Here is a 15,197-nt window from a genome sequence, read left to right on the forward strand (position 1 = left end):
TACTTTCGTTTCTGTTACGGGTGATTTCCATGTCATAAGCAAATACCTAGCAAGTTCTGCCAAAGCAGAAAGATAATGAAGCAAGTGCTTGAACCCAGAGGGCCTTGATGAAGTTTGGTGCAAGATTATTGACTGTTTCATTCCAAATATCCAGAAGATCGATTCTCAGTGATAGCTCATATTCAAATCAATGTATGTTCTCCATAAAGAGTCCTCTCCCCAAACTGAATGCTACAATTACTTCAGCAGAGATGTGGAACAAACCACTAATGGCTAGTGCGTGTTCGTGGCAGTTGTTCAGTTCAGTTTAGTACACAGGTATTGAAGTAGCACAATAAGAAAGCTAATTGACCGAGGGTTTCGGGTACACTTGAGCTTTGTAATTCTGCAGGAATTATGTATGTTTGCCTCTTTTTAAAAAGAAAGAGCTTTAACTGATTTGCTCATTAGACTGCTCCTGTTTACTGTGGTGCTAACTGAAGCTCTGGTAGCACTACTTATGAAAGTGGTAACTGCTTTAAAAACATGGTGCTTTGTATTGTTTATGTGAAAGTAGATTATCATATTTGTATCAGTAAATGTACAGCATTATGCTAGCCACCTCCCGGATTAGTGTTCTTACAAGATCATTTTCTAATGGAGCAGTGTCTTGGAGAGTGCTGTAGTAATTTTCTCATTCAGGTAATTTGTAAAATTAATGCCTATTTTAACTTGCCAAGTGAAATTGAAGCTATCCAAATATACTTTTATGTTGCTGTTAATAGGATAGCCAGATAACTATTTATAGTTTCATTTTTTTCTAGTGGATGTTTTTTCAACTAAAGTCGTTTTTTGTAAATGTTAGAATGTGTTTGTTTTTTACGTATATAATTGTGGTTTTTTTTTTTTTCTAGGAAGTAAAATTCAGATAATCATAGAACTTTCTGTATCTCATAAGGAAAAAAATTTGTTGTGTTCAGAATGGTAGTAAAATGTCTAATAGTTGTTGTTTTATTTTACTTTAGTTTTAAAAAATGTATGCTATTTTATATAAAGCCAATGTAGAAACAGCTAACTGGACTATGTGTGGTAAATTACTTTTTATCTCTTCATCCAAAGAGGCCACAGTATGTGTGAATGTCTCATGTGTGGGCAGGCTTAATATTTCTTTGATTCAGACTGAGTGTGCACTACTAGCAAGAAAGAAATTAATTGCCAGTAGATGTGATGAGTTTTAGTTTGACGATAATTTAACTTGGACTGTGACAAATCCTTTGTATTAATTAATAGGAATAATTTGTTGAGGCAAGACTTCCCCCCGCCCCCCACGTTAGCTTACAATTTATAACTGAAGCAGAACAGGGATAGACTTAAAACTTAGACATTTCAACACTTTAACGTAATTAAAATAAATGAGCTGCATTCAGCACTCCTTGCTTTAATTATGCAGAAGATATATTTGCATGTCGATTTATGTTCATTTGAGCATGTTATATGTCAGTCCAGGCACTGTGTGTGTATTACACAATTTTTTCACCGTGTTCAGCAAAGCTTATATAGATCCCCAGAATTTCACGAATATAGTCAAATGTAATGATGGTACGGCCGCGCTTAATCTCTCTGTGTTGGGAACTAAAAAAATAAAGTTGAAAATTGAAGTTCTCTATTTCTAAATTAGCTATTTGGAGAAATAAAATATGTATATGAAATCTCAATTGCAGTGTTTGATTTTAAATGTATATTCCTCTTAATCTGGTTTTATGGGAAATCTTATTAGAATAGTGTTTTGATGGAAGGGAAATGTTACTACATGGTAGAACTTTATGTTCTGTCACTTTCACGTTGCTGCTGCTGCTGTAGATTGTCGGCTTCTCTAGTCTGTTTTGTATAGCGACAGCATGCTGCTTTAAATAGTAAGGTAAAATCGGGGAAAAGTAGAAAGCCTTAGTGCATAAAGTACACTGCAATATGAAACTGAATTAAACAGTGGTAGTGTACTTTAAATTTGACAAAATAATATTTTCTAGTAATCTGTGTCCTATAATTTGGGGAAAAACTGTATCCGTGAGGCCGCACAGCACCCTCAGTTAGGCTCCTGGCCAGCTGAGAGGGCACCTGCAGTGGAGGCAGAACGTGCTGTTGTTGGTAACTCGGGTGATGCTTATGGGGCCAAGGCAGGAACCGTTGCTGCAGATTGTGTGGCATGTCAGGAGGAACCAAGGCTATTGACAAGGAAGGCTTGTAGAGCTTATACATGGCACTGCAGTTACAGCATTGGGATAATTTGCGTATGGAAATTACATGCATACAAAATCCATCGGAAAATGGATTTCATTCTGATACCCGTTGTTAGTAGAAGCATTTGTTTTAGAACTGGAAGTACTACTAGGAGATTGGAGGAACAGTGATGAAATTCAAGCGTTGAGTACCACGTCCAATTTATTAACTGGATTTTATTGCTTAAGTGATGATATAATTACTGATCCTCACAATGTCTTCAGAATTTTGACCTGGTAAGTGTGACAGATGTTATATATATAACCGTAATTGTTTTACCGTTCAAAGCAGCATAAAAATTGCTTATCAGTTTTTTGTTTACTAGTGATTTTTCTTTGGATTCGTAGAGCTGGAAAGTGTTTTAATGAAAACTTTTTGTTTTCTGAAAATTCTGAACCTCAGAATATATGCCTTTCTGTAGAATTCTGGAAACTAATTTCAGAAACTACAAACGCTTCACTGCTGCATTAACTTTGCTTACTGAAAACACTACCAAAGTGTTTTTGGTCTGAGATTATGCATTTTTATTTATCATAGATGTGTTTATTTCTTTTCAGGTAATGATATATGAAATATAATAATAATATAATATGTCTAAACTGATTGTTCTCTCTCTCTTACAGGCTGCTGAGTCGGGAATAATAAAAGTGAAAACAATAGCAGCACGAAATACTGATATCTTGGCAGGTAATTATTTCAATATCAACACAATGGAAAAAGTAAATTTTGGGTTTTAGTTCAGAACTTTGCACAAATCCGAAACATCTTTTTAATAACCCTACAGGCTTTTTAGTGCACATTGTATCAATGGTACTTTCCTTTTGGCACTTAACAAAAATCCAGTAATACTGAGAAATCCTTTACCCTATTTCTGTTAGTGCTGTACTGATGCTGAGGAGGGTCTCCATTTTCGGTGGTGGTTCTACAAAAGTAGTCATCAACATAGAAAAACAAATTGAAATTCTTAGGCTCCAAATTCTTATCATCTCCTTCACTACCCATGTTCACCAGAGCTGTCGTGGAGTGCTCTGTGTAGAGTTCTGCAGTGTGATCCTCATCTGGATGTTTAGTGTGAGAGTCTAGCCTGTGGAGACTTGCACCTGGCAGGCAAAAATCCATCTCAGTCTGAAACGAGGTCATTCAATTTAAGAAGTATCATTGCCTTGAGAGACAAGAGATCTCTTGTGAGTTGCAGCTTTTTAACCACTTAAAACAGTATCTTTAACTTTCTTCAGCTTTATTAAATTGCACGTAAAGTGAAGGCTTCTTGCCAATTGCTGTTTAAGCCTTCGGCCAAATTTGAATGTCCCTGAGTGTCCACATGAGTGTCTACACCAGCTGTAGTCAGAATCCTTGCAATGCTAAATTACTGGAAAGGTTAAAATGAAACTTAATGAAATGTCAATCTGTTTCTCGTTTTGAAGTATGTAAATTAAATATTGTTTAGGAGGCACTTTCTAGAATTATTTAAAATAGCAGCCCCTCCCCTCAATATTTCACTTTAATGCCTCTTTTTTATTTGTTTATTTTCTTTGTTTTTACTGCTGTCATGAATGCTGACATAAGTGGGAAAACTATGCCAGGTAATGTCAGCTATGCATCAAAATACACAAACGTAAGAGACAAATCTTCAGTAAGCCATTTGAGAACCTAGCAACGTTCTTTGGAATATTACTGTGTAAAGATCTTCACTTTTTTTTTTTTTTTTAAAGGCTAGTTTGTGATCTTGCAAATTTGTTTTTGTGTTTTACTCTTCATTTCAAAGTGAGGAGATGTGAAAGGTCATTGATTCTGGGCAGGTATAGACAGTCTTTCCTTTTATCTTTTCGAAGGAACACTTTCTGGTAGCGTGTCACGTTTTGTAAACACTTTTCATTTGAAAGATTTAAACTAAGATATATTAAATATGTGTTTCACTCACCCAGAAACTGCACAGATTTGTTAGTATGAGGTTTGAAATAACATCAGGCCCAAAAATTTACTTTGATTTGCTGATATTTACTAATAGGACAGTAACTTTTTTCCAGTGAGAAACTGAGGGGCAGGAGGGAACATGTACTGTGCCCGCAGCTTATCCTAACATTTTACAGTTTAAACATAATGCCATTAAACACTCCCAACTCTTTATTGACTCTTGTATTTTTTAAGCTATCAGTTGTAACCTAATCTTGTGGACAAGTTAATACCCAGATCTCTGTTGTCTCCTACATGCTATTTAAGATTTCTGTGGAAGAAGGTGGTATATATACTTTAGTAATAATAAAGCTGAAAAAGGCTACTCTAATTGTGAGATCTAATGAAGCAAATTTAGCTGCTAGATGATTTAAGAGCAACTAATAGACTTTCTAAAAAAAATCCAAAAATATATTTTGATCAGGATATGATTATTCGTTATATTTTGATGAAGAATCTGTCATTCCACAGAAATAGAACAACTATATCGTGTTCTTTTAAATAAGCCAAACTATTACTTTCTTGAAGCATTGCACTGTGTAAGACTATAATTATTTGGAAAATAGATGCAATCTTAAAATTACAAATATACAGAAGTAGCATTATGTCTGATGAGATGTGTTTAACTTGCCAGAACGCTGAGGTCATTGATGTAACTTCTTTCTTTCTCTTGGAAAAGTTACGTTGAGCAGTTTCAAAATTTTTGCTCTTGGCAGTCTATACGTGCTTTTAAATTTATTTATGAAGATTTCGGTGCTTCTAAAAGAGAAGCTAGCTTGAGCTTCCGATCACAGGAGATAAATGTGAGAAGTTATTTCCACATGGCTCTAAGATGTGCTATTTTTAGGTAGTTCACACTTTTTCTAAAGAAGCTCTTTTAAAAAATAGGATTATTATCTTTGCTGATGGAATGAAGTACTAAGTCTTTTTTTTTTTTTTTCCAAAAATTTCTTTTATGTTGTGGTTCATTATGGCAGATTTCTTTTTTAATATCATTTATTTCTTTTACTTTGGTTTAGTAAAATGGAAGCAGACCTTGATATAAGCAAATTCTCGTGTGTGTGTTTTAAGACTGAAGCTAATGCACTAGTCAGTAGTACAGACTACCAAGCATGTAAACTGTTCAGCTTAATAACAAAAATGCTTGTATAGATACTGTTGTGAGATTGTTTTGAATGGATTGCAGGAACGATCCTGTAAAAAGTTAAAACTTTTCTTTATCCCATTATTTATTAATAACCTTGCCATTTTTGCCTTTCAGAACTCTATCATGAGTCTTATGTTAAGCCTTAAGTTAAGGATAAGTGTTTTGTGGTATCTTTCTTTTAGGTTAGTCTTTGATGATTGGAATTTGGTGGCAATTTGGAAATTTGTATGAGTAAGAGGCATCCTTTAGAATGAGGTCTCTAGGCCCTATCAGCTCTGTAATAGGTGTTCACAGACTATAAAGCTTAGGCTTCTAGCTCACATGTAAACATTGACACTTAAATTATCTTCTCAAATGGGAACTCACTTCCACTTTGTGATTTACTAGCCACTTTTTTCTAATTTTTAATGAGAAAATTATGGGATGCTTCCCAGAAGAATAGTGGTGGTGGATACAGTTGAAAAGAAGGTTTATTTGCTTGATAGCTTAAAAAAAACCTGTAGACATCAAAGCAGAGTGTTAAAACAGGTAGTGACTTGTATTAATTCCCATTTATGCAGACATTTTTATTGATTTTGATTAGGCATTTGGTGCTTGGTCGGCTTCTGTCGACTTAGCTGCTGCCCTGTACTGGCTCTGAAGAGACTGAGATAACTATGGGCTGTCTGTGTGTTAGTATTATACCCCATGTGTTAAGAACTATTATCGTATCAAAATTGGCATCTGTAATCTGCTCTAGCCTGTTCTTTTCAAAGCAAGTTGTTCATGGTGTGCTAGTGCTTCAGTTTAAAATGTCATTAAAATATATTTTTGTAGCTCTTAACTTCATGTTTGTTTCATTTTATTTCTTCACATTAGTTGTTGTGGTACTTAAGTTTGGCCCTCGAGAGGGTTTATTATTATCTTGTCTATTGAACAAATTGAATAAAATTGAAGTTGATGGTGCTTGTAGTTTTATGCAAGAATATTTTTTTGTTTGTGGTAAGAGCTATGCTCTAGAAATGTGTGTAAAACATGTTCATAACTCTATTTCTGTTATTACATATAGGCTAAAATATAGGGAAAGACATTCGGTGTAAGAACACCCTATGAATTTTCAACTATGAGGAAACTTAAATTGTCTGAAATGAGAATGAACAGCTAAAAATCTTAAAACTTTGCATGAAGCAACAAATTTTGCACACAATCAAAAAAGCACTCAGTTGATTTGAATCATGCTTTGCTTTGATCTTTTAGAAATGTTTTCTTTAATTTTATGGTGTTTAGCTCAGATGTCTTGAAATACTTTTATGGGGAAAACTTTAAAATGTCACTGTGGAATGTTGTATTAATTGCGTGTGGGGTTTTTTGTTTTCTTTTTTAAAAGAGAAGTTCGTGAAACTTGTGACTTCTTACGGATAACTTTCATTTTAATAAGCTGCCATTTCTCATAAAAACCCCGACTGAAGAATTCACAGCCAGGTGTATGTCTCCTGGATTCAAACAGTCCGGTTTCTTTCTCCTCCTTGTTTGGTGGCGGCATGTTCCTCCCCATGCCATGTGCTTTGGTATGTCTCTTCGTGCCAGACTTTGTGTTGCTTTTGAGCTCAGTTCAGAGGTGAAGGAGATCAGAAAGAAAAGGATGCCAGTCTAAGATTGGGTATTTCTAAGGCTGGAGAAGGCTTTAAGAAAGTCACTCAGTGAAAAGCAGGGCATTGAGAAAGGAAAGAGCGTGTAAGGGAGAAGGTGCTTTGGATTAGAGCCTTATTCACATCAGTTATTGAAGTGAGCTCTGGCAATCCGTTATCTTTTTTCAGGTAGCTTTTCCTTCTGGTGCAAAAATAACTCCCAAACTTCCAAGACTGGAGACTGCTTTTTGTTGTTCTTTATGGATATGATTCACAGCTTTTGCATTGTATTCTTCAAAGTATTGAAAATTGACTGCTTCCATATCTCTTTTGACTCTTCCATATCTCAAAAGCATTGAAAGAGAACAGCTCCGAGGTAGTTCAGCCTTTTCTAATGGGTTGTGGAACAAAGGAACCAAAGATCACTCAGCTGTGTCTAGCAGCCATACAAAGGCTCATGTCCCATGAAGTTGTTTCAGAGGTAAGATAATTGTTCGTATAAATATTTCAGTGTGGGAAATACAGGCCGCTAAGTGAAGGTGAACACCCTTTTGTAGGAGGCTGTTAATAATATAATGAACATAGCCTGCAAAATTTTACTTATCTACTTTTCTAAAAGTAGTAATTTAAAGGAAAACCTTCTTTTTCAGCATTTAAAAAAAAAAAAAGTGATGAGGAAAAAATAGTAACTTCTACAGGGAAATCCATGGCATTCAAAACAGCCCATTTGGTTTGCATACTAGCACTGCAGGAGTGGAACATATATGTTCAGTGATAAACTTACTTAAGGTTGCATGCACAAAATTTAGTCTGTGATGCATTTGTTATATGTTACTTCTTAAAAATAATATAAAATGGAGACACGTTTCCTGCAGCATTTCCTTTTGAAATGCTGTGTGATCTGTTGTGGTAATGCATGTACAGCATGTTAAGAAGCTTGAAGATATATTTTAATAATATTTTCACAATTGTGCTTGCATAATGTAAAATTACAGTGTTTTCTGTGTCATGAAGGAATTCTGAAAGTAAAATATCTTTGTACAGTCTCTTCTACCTTTTCAAGTAAAAAGCAAAGTATGGACTTTTATTTGGACTACATGTTACGAGATTTCTCAACTAAAAAACAAAATCAGCTTTTAAAGTTGAAAGATCGACTTTTAACAAATATTTAGTGAAGCCTGTGACAATGAAATTAGTTTTACATTCAAAATGTAGTCCTATGGTATAGAAAAACAGTCAAATTCAGTTATATTCAGTTACGAGAGTGCTATTCTTACAACGATACACGTGACATAGCAGTATATAAACATATTAATTGTATACACAAAATAATTTCTTTGTAGGCGGCAGCAGGAAACATTATTAATATGCTTTGGCAACTGATGGAAAATAGTCTTGAAGAACTTAAATTGCTTCAGACAGTTCTTGTACTTTTAACAACCAATACAGTTGTGCATGATGAAGCACTGTCGAAGGTAAGAATTTGTTAGTGTCATCTATAGTACATATAATATGCTAATTCAGCTGCATCAGTTGTACCAAAGAATACGGGCAGCTTTTAGAAAAGAGGCTTGCGTTAAAGGCCGTGGATAAATATCTGTCATTCAGAAATGGTAGCTTTGCTGAAGAAATCTTCAGTAAGGTTCTTTTTTTTTCTTTTTTTTTTTTTTTTCCCCTGTAGTAGCTTAAACCTATATACTGATGTGCATACTATGCATCTAATAATAATAATCTCTATGATACTTTAAAACTGTCTAACTGTGAAGAAGCAAGTAGTACTGGACCTTTAAATTTACTAGCTCAGCACATTTGTGTGTTGTTTTTTCTTACTATGTGGTAACAGGCATGATATAACAACAAATATATTTCTGCATAAAATATTTCCATAAGGAGATATAAAATAATATCATTTTTAGCACTTACATTGTAATTTTAGGATAAAAGAAACAGCGTAACTAAATTTGCAACAGCAAGTGGTTTCATTAAGTAGAGTTTACCTAGAGGAAAAACAAGGAGAAATTTTACATATGAAGCATTTGGAAATAATGGAGGAGGAGGGTTTCTTGATTCTGTTATGTTGATACGGTCTTCATATCTAGACTCTGAAAATAGAACTTCTTTTAGCTTCCTTGTTAATGTGTCTTTTAATTTCTCCACAGTAATCGAATTCTGACTTAATGGGCATTTTAAATTAAAATGCTGGGCAATTGCTTGTCCTTCTGATATGCAAAATTAGTCTTATGTATGATTTCAAACCGAAGAAATCGGAGCACATAGCACAGTGTAAGGAGAAGTGAATGTTTGGAGAAGCTGCCCCCCACCTTGCATTGAATCTGTTTCCCGAGTAGTGTTACACAACCTCAGCATGATTAATATTATTCCGTTATTTGTTATTGTGTTTGCAGGTTTTTCCTTCACTCTCTAATGGGAATAGGGGAATGGGAATGGCAAGGGATGAAAAGCAACGGATTCCTTGTTTCAAGAACTTTTTTCCATGTTCAGCCTTGTTCTCCTTTCCTCTAGGAAGTTGTGAAGAAGCCTTGAATTTTATAGTTTTCTCATATAAGCTATTCATCCTTGTATAGTAGCTTCTCATAAAATAGGTATTCTGGGGCAGACCCATAATTTTTGATGAAGAAAATGGAAATACTTTAGAAAGTGGGATTCTCGGTTTTTAACTGGATAGCAGATATTCTCTAATGACTTGCAACATTATTGTTTGATCATATTTTAATCTAGGCTCTGGAAAGAGGCAGGCTGTTGAAGTCCACCCTACCTTTCTCTTCTGAATATCCCGAATAACTCATAATAATAACTAATAATAATAGCGCCAAATAACCAGGAAAGGTCTTTCCCGCCACTTTTGTCCTGTCCTACAAGACAGGATATCATGTCCTGATATATCTTATTAGGATATATCCTGATCCAGAAGCACACTTACATGATGGAATTGCTGGAAAATCTAATTACTGGATTTTTAACAAATTTCTTAGAGCACATTTAAAAACTAATGTTTTTCAGAAATTTGTAGTCAAATTTGGGCAGATTTCGGCAGGAGTAAAAAAAAAAAAAAAAAATTCTTGGCATAGAGCAATGTCCTGTAAACTTCTAGAGTGGAGTTACTAGAGTTTCTCAGTGAACCAAATGTAAGCCGTAATATGGGTAAAATGATGGGTTGATTCGTTTGTTTTCTACCTGGGATAGGTAGAAATTTCTTTAAGGGATATCTGAAATGTGTGTGGGGAGGGGCGTTTGTTGCTTTTGAAAAAGTCAGTTTGAGGTGTAAGTTGCATGTGCAGTTTTTAACTTGACTGATTGAAATTAAGAAAATTACTGGTTAACGTTCTTGAAAAGGCCCTTAAAAATTGGCATCGCTGTTAGGTTAACCAGAACATCGTGCAATATCTTCAGAAAGTCCAGAACTGCGTGATGTATTTTAAAAATTCAGACCAATATGGTGACGCCATCCGAGCAAAGTCCACAGATCATTTACAGGAAAAGGAAGCAAAAGAAAATTCTAAATCTTTATGACTCAAAACATGCAACATTATGGCTAGGTGGGGTTGAGGTTCATACAAGTGCAGGAACATGGAATAAGGGCAAAAGAACATGCAATACAGGTTTCGCTACAAACACAGATACTAATTTTCAGTTTATTGTGAAATAACTATGTGTTAGAGGCCATATGAAATCCAATGAGAAACAGTGTTTGTGCCAGCCCGATGACACATGAAAATATGCCCCTTAGAGAGGAGTAGTTGCAGCAGAGGCAACATGATTGTGAAAGTACTGTGATGTATTGTAGGAGAGGAAGTGATAGGTCATGTGTATCGTAGCTTTAGAATTGCCTGACTTTTTTGTGGTTAGCCATATAATCCTATATCTTTTTTGACGTTAATTTTAATACAAGTTGTTTTATGTGGTTGATTACTGTGTATTCTCTGAATACATAGATGATTGTATAATGATGATTATAGTTTTATTGGTGCTTCATAGTGTCTTCGTTAATACCATTTCTAGCTTACCTTTGAGGGGAATTAGTAAAAAGATTTTTCTGTGGGATAATCCACAAAACTACTCTGGCTCTTCACATTTACAGTGATTAAATATATTTTTTCAGACAACTTTTTGGCAAGCTACAATGGAAAATGTTCTCCAATCAGCTATCTTGACTCTTGACGAAAAGATAGAGGTATATTGTTTAAGATTAAGTTCTTTTCTTTCAGGCAATTGTACTTTGTTTTCGATTACACTTCACAAAAGATAATATCACAAATAACACAGCAGCAGCTACAGTGCGACAGGTAGTTACTGTTGTATTTGAGAGAGTTGTTGCTGAAGATGAACGATACAAAGGTGGGTATATCTCTTCTTCTGCTCGCTTGTGTTAACCTGTTTTTTGGGGACGCATCGAATGCTTATTTTTTTCAGATAGGCAGGAAAAAAGTATATACATGTTAGAAGAAAAGACACATTATTAATTTTTATTGTCTTTTTATAGATGTACTTGTATAGAAAGGAGATGAAATCCTCAGCTACTGTGTAGGTCCAAACCAGTACATTAATCCATCAAATAGATTTTTCTTACGTGGGAGCTGGTCTTAAGGCCAGTATTGCAAAGGAATTTGGGGCGAGAAAGTTATTTAAAGTGCAGGTAACTTAGATCACTTAGTATGAGATAACTCTTACAGTTCTGTTCTGACAAGAACATTTATTTTAAATAAGTGCTTGGTATTCATGATCTTTGGTATTCAATCTAACCTTTACTTCTGTAGAAATGATAAGTTGCAGAAGAGTTACCTAGCCATTTTTCTAGAATCTGTTTGTAAGAACATTTAACATGCACTTGCTTTTGAACAGTTCTTTTGTTCACCAAACTGATTTTTGATTTTACACAGATACTACTGAGCAGCCAGTTGCAGTTCAAGGAAATAGTAACAGAAGATCTGTCACTACACTGAAGCCATGTGCTAAAGATGCATATATGCTTTTTCAGGTAATCGCAGAGCATATACTTATACGTTTGCAGTTATGATTGGATGCTTCTCTACCACTACAAGATATTTCAAAAATCTTCTGTCAGCATATTGATAAAGTCCTTAACCAGAGCCGCAGGCTTTCTCTTGCATAGTTACTGCAACTGTCAACAATGTTGGAAATAAAGACAAAGTGGCCTCAGAAATTTTTTTTTTTTTAAATAAATCTTAACTAATAACTAAGCGTGCATGTCTGCATTAACTTCAAGGTTCTTTTTTGCTTTAGCCAAACACTGCACCATAGTTCAGTCTTGTTTCTTGTGTTTGGTATGGCATTGTAATGTAGAATATATAATGAAAAGTAATGGTTGTATTCATTATACCAATAAACATATTTTTTTTACTTATCAAATTCACTTGTCTTGAGATATTTTTGAGAGCAGGAATGAATGCGATTACTACGAGGATACAACCAAAGTTTAAAATTTGTTTAAAAGTCTTTTTTTTTGCTTAATGTTTTATGTAAAAGGAGTATTTGAGGAAAAACAAACTTGAAATTGGACAATTACTCATCACAAAGGAGGGAGGGGGTTTAGATTTCGTTGTAGACTCAGAAAACTTGGAAGCTTTATCCCAGTAAAGGATTGTGAAGAGACTGTAACAGCTAATGCTTTCCTTTCTAAGGATCTTTGCCAGTTAGTTAATGCTGATGCTCCCTACTGGCTCGTGGGTATGACAGAAATGACCCGGACGTTTGGACTTGAGCTTCTTGAGTCAGTCCTCAATGACTTTCCACAAGTGTTTTTACAGGTAAGTAATTCTTGGAAGGGAAATTTAAGATTTTTTTTCCTGATGCGTAATAAAATAAAATCCTCATTAATTTAGTGGGAATGTGTCAATATACTACTACTTAAGAGGAGCTGTGACTTTTACATTTTTTCTTTTTCTGATAGAAATGAATCGCACGCTTTCTATCTGTTTTTTTTTCTATCCTATACAGTTTATTTGTTTACCTCTGTATTTGTGCCTTTTATAGTGCACGTTGTACTTTGTAAGGTCTGTTTCAGGTTTTATTTTGCCAGTTGTATCTCCTCCAAAGATGCATTTCCTTATCTTCTTGCATGATTTATGATACTGTTGATAACACAGCTCCGTAACTTAGTTTGTGGCGTTATTTCCACAGAAACGATAACTTCACCCCACTTGCAAAGCAGTAGGAATTGTGACTTTGAATTGTATGAATATGCTGCATGTGAATGCACCATGATCTTACAGGAACACATTTTAACAGGCAGCAGCTAAATTCAGAAGTTAATTATATAATAAATGACGTAATAGCATCTTATTACAGTTTGCAAAGTGCAAGAGGAGCGTGTGATATGAACCTGACTGTGTCGTTTCATTGTGCATTTTGGTAGCTTTTTAATGGTGTCTGCTGTTTGTCCTTTTCATTTCCTGAGCATGTAATATACAGAAAGATTTATGTGACTTCGGAGTTTTTGGTCTTAACACTAAATGTAAATAAGATGCTTAATCAGAGCTACAGGTAGCAATCGAAGAAAATAATATTTAAGCTGTGGGGTTTTTTTGTATAATTTGTTCTTAATACGAATTTTTCTTTCTTCATTTTTTTCCAGCATCAAGAATTCAGTTTTCTCCTTAAAGAAAGGGTATGCCCCCTTGTTATAAAGCTCTTCTCCCCAAATATCAAATTCAGACAAGGTTCCAGCTCATCGTCTTCCCCAGCACCAGTGGAAAAACCGTATTTCCCCATCTGTATGCGTTTGCTGAGAGTAGTTTCTGTTTTGATTAAGCAGTTTTACAGTTTGTTGGTAAGAATATGTTCAAATTTTATGTATATAGTTCTGTTTTTCTGTGTATGTACTGGTACTGAGTTCAGCAAAGTATTAGCTGTGGGGAACAGTTGACCTATAGTGCGGGAAGGAAAGCCTCAGTTATATCTTCCTTTTGTATGTATTTCTGCTTACTTGTAGTCTACGTGTATGATTTAAACTTGGGCTTGTATAATTTATCAGAGTAGATTGTTAACAGTCTTTGGATTTTTCTGTACTTACTAAAAGGTAGCTCCTTTGCTTGACCTGTCTTTCAGTTAAGTTTTTGGGAACCTTTTAATCTTCTTATGTTATCTGCGTGCCTTTTGATATGTTGGTTGTGATGCTTTGTTAATGGTTCCTAAGAGGCTTTTAACTTTTAACTTCTGTTGCTTAAATAAAGTGTGGGCAAAAGTTTATCAAATATATTTATAAGTTAAAACCTTGTTCGTTTATTATGCCACTTATATTTCAGCTGTTTTTTACTTCCCAAGTTTTAGGTATTGGGGGCGGGGGGGGATTTTTTTTTTTTTCCTTTCTTTCACTTGTTTATTGTAGCACGTTTTAGAATTTTATTGAAATGTCTGTAAGGAATTTAACTCCCTGAATACAGTTACGTATGTTACGTTAGTTTGGCAATACAATATTATGATTATTAGGTATATATTGTATATTACTTTACGTGAATGCTTATTAAAGCTTTTTAGATTCTGTGCAAAAACTTGCTAGCATAGGTCTCCTAATATGAAACAGAAGTTTTTGGGAGAAAATACTTTGCAGGAGGCTTTTTCTTTTAATTTAATGGCTGTAAACTGTATCTTTTAGGTAACAGAATGTGAAATCTTTCTGTCCTTGCTGGTTAAGTTTCTGGATGCAGATAAACCACAGTGGTTAAGAGCTGTTGCAGTAGAATCTATTCACAGGCTTTGTGTGCAGCCTCAGCTATTAAGGTACAAATTATCAAGCTTCACTTTTATGTGGAAGTGAAGAAATCTTTTTATTTTTCTCTGGTGGAAAGGATTTCCTAAAATATTGTAAATATTTAGAAACTTAAAAGCAGTATACTCTTCAAGATAATGTTTTGGAAGCATTAGACAGTACTTATTATCCAGGAGTAGCTGCATTAAAGTTATTTGATTATCCCAAACCCTCTGTGTCTCACTAGTATTAAAGAAGCATTCCCCCGAAACTAAATTTTATTATTCACCTATATATTTGCAGTTAAAATGTGCTTTAACTCTCTAATTTGTCAAATACTTACTATAATTTAAAAAATACTCTACAGGTCCTTTTGTCAGTCCTATGATATGAAGCAGCATTCCACTAAAGTTTTCCGTGATATTGTGAATGCACTGGGGTCCTTCATCCAGTCACTGTTTCTGGTAACAAGCACAGGGAACACATCAGCAACACCAAACCAAGCAGG

At 34.7% G+C, this 15,197-nt stretch overlaps 1 protein-coding gene across 5 annotated transcripts in view; it reads left to right on the forward strand.

The window, feature by feature from the left end:
- Positions 1-15,197, forward strand: part of MON2 (MON2 homolog, regulator of endosome-to-Golgi trafficking) — a 75,623-nt gene that overhangs the window by 11,871 nt on the left and 48,555 nt on the right. For all 5 annotated transcript variants that reach the window (XM_068934344.1, XM_068934364.1, XM_068934335.1 and 2 more), the window contains exons 2-10: positions 2,880-2,943; positions 7,317-7,444; positions 8,307-8,438; positions 11,190-11,319; positions 11,862-11,959; positions 12,624-12,749; positions 13,577-13,771; positions 14,597-14,721; positions 15,057-15,196. In XM_068934344.1, coding sequence (XP_068790445.1) covers positions 2,880-2,943; positions 7,317-7,444; positions 8,307-8,438; positions 11,190-11,319; positions 11,862-11,959; positions 12,624-12,749; positions 13,577-13,771; positions 14,597-14,721; positions 15,057-15,196 — 1,138 coding nt within the window. The remainder of the gene's footprint in view (positions 1-2,879; positions 2,944-7,316; positions 7,445-8,306; positions 8,439-11,189; positions 11,320-11,861; positions 11,960-12,623; positions 12,750-13,576; positions 13,772-14,596; positions 14,722-15,056; position 15,197) is intronic.

The sequence above is a fragment of the Struthio camelus genome, chromosome 1 (assembly GCF_040807025.1).
Source record: "Struthio camelus isolate bStrCam1 chromosome 1, bStrCam1.hap1, whole genome shotgun sequence".
NCBI classification, from domain to species: domain Eukaryota; kingdom Metazoa; phylum Chordata; class Aves; order Struthioniformes; family Struthionidae; genus Struthio; species Struthio camelus.